Source organism: Octopus bimaculoides, chromosome 20 (assembly GCF_001194135.2).
Source record: "Octopus bimaculoides isolate UCB-OBI-ISO-001 chromosome 20, ASM119413v2, whole genome shotgun sequence".
Lineage (NCBI taxonomy): Eukaryota > Metazoa > Mollusca > Cephalopoda > Octopoda > Octopodidae > Octopus > Octopus bimaculoides.
Window position 1 is genome coordinate 16,328,146 of NC_069000.1, and position 2,040 is coordinate 16,330,185.

The following is a 2,040-nucleotide window of genomic DNA, read 5'->3' on the forward strand; positions in this document are numbered from 1 at the left end:
TGGAGCTTTCACTGCTATTTATCACAGGTCGAAATGCCCTGAAGAGGTTCCTCATACCTAATGTTAATTACTGCTATATTTCAGTGCATCTGTATGTATCCATATTTTTAATACGTGTTTATGGTGGAGGCGCAATGGCCCAGTGGTTAGGGCAGCAGTCTCCCGGTCATAGGATCGCGGTTTCGGTTCCCAGACTGGGCGTTGTGAGTGTTTATTGAGTAATGTTAATTACTGCTATATCTCAGTGCATCTGTATGTATCCATATTTTTAATACGTGTTTATGAGTGTGTTCAGGCATGTGTCACTGTGTGGGCGTGCACGCTTTGGTTTGGTCTTATATTCTTTTGTTAGTAAGCTTCAGGTTTTGTATATGTATGTGGGCATTCATACATTGTATTCTAATGTACACAAACATGTTTTGCAAACTATATTTTCCGGTATGCTTGTTGACGTAGTGTATAATGTAATTAGCTCTGATTAACAAGTACCAAAAATTGTCTACCACCACCCATCCCCATGCGTTATCCTTAATTATAATGCTTATATATATTGTTTTGTTTTTAATTTTTATTTCTAGAATGGGAGAGAATAATAATCGCAGATAATGCAGGTATGTTTTATACTTTAATAACTTTTGCTTCTTGCAACTATTGGACTGGGGGCATGCTGGACCATGGCCTTAAATGGTTTATGTTGCTCAAATTGTCACTGGAACTTATTCTATCGTTCTTTATTGCTGAACTGATACGTTACGTGTATGTAGGGGAACAAACACGAAGACATATTCACATACACATGTATACACACATGCACCCTCTCTCTCTTCTTCCTCCCCCTGATATATATATATATATATATATATATATATATATATATATATATACACACACACACACAAAATATGGGGGTTTAGTTCACAGGTGATCTAAACGACTAGGTAAGCTGGGTAAGGGTTGTAACGGATTACCGGGGTTCCAAAGTTGTAGCCGAGATGGGAGTTATGGAACCATTGTAGATTTCCGATATAGCGGGTATATAATTGTTAAAGATGACAACAAACGTTAAGGCAAGACAAACATCTTTTTTCATATACGTTATTATTATTGGAAAAATTCTAAGTCTTATAGCTGTTTCTAGGATACCCCAGAGAATGGGATATTCTGTCATCAGAGACAAATAGGAAAAATGAGAAGGGTATAGATTAATGAAATGACGACATAGAGGAGAGGAGAAAATCAATAAGGAGATGAAGAAAAAGAAGAAAGAGAAGTAAAAAGAAGCATAAAATATCACAGTTCAACTTTCCGATCGTGTAGATGTTAGTCCATAAGTCCTTAGGCGTAATCCTGTGTAAATCTATGTAGGTTAAAGTCTTAATAGTGTACATATCCAGAAATAGACGCGAACGTATCGCCGTTCTGTAAGTAAAATAAAAAAAAATGTGATGCAAATCAATGTTGCCATGTGATATGAACGATCGGAAAGTTGAACTGTGGAGAGGGGGGTGGTGCTTCTTCCCTGCACATTTATTGGACGGTGGATAAATATAGCTAAAATGGCCCGAGTGAATTGTCTTAAACTGAACGTGCGCCTGTAGTTTGAGAAGCACGGAAGAGGGAGAAGCATTTACCATGGTACTACTGGTGAGCAGGGTGACTCAGGATCTGTAGGGTTACTCGGTTGCCATAATTTTCCTGTTATAGTTTGTTTTTTTTTCATTTTTTACACATGTTTATGTAAATTTCTAATATCCTTGATTATTTTTTCTGAAGCAGCGATCTGGCAGAAACGTTAGCACGCCGTGCGAAATGCCTTGCGGTATTTCGTCTGCCGTTACGTTCTGAGTTCAAATTCCGCCGAGGTCGACTTTGCCTTTCATCCTTTCGGGGTCGATTAAATAAGTACCAGTTACGCACTGGGGTCGATGTAATCGACTTAATGTCTTTGTCTGTCCTTGTTTGTCCCCTCTATGTTTAGCCTCTTGTGGGCAATAAAGAAATAAGAAACGTGAGCACGCAGGAAAAAAATGCATAATAGCA

General features: G+C 38.2%; 1 protein-coding gene across 1 annotated transcript in view; it reads left to right on the plus strand.

Moving 5' to 3' along the window:
• Positions 1-2,040, plus strand: part of LOC106880708 (uncharacterized) — a 6,534-nt gene that overhangs the window by 3,087 nt on the left and 1,407 nt on the right. Inside the window, exon 3 of the mRNA XM_014930784.1 lies at positions 579-611. Within this exon, the coding sequence (XP_014786270.1) occupies positions 579-611 (33 nt within the window). The remainder of the gene's footprint in view (positions 1-578; positions 612-2,040) is intronic.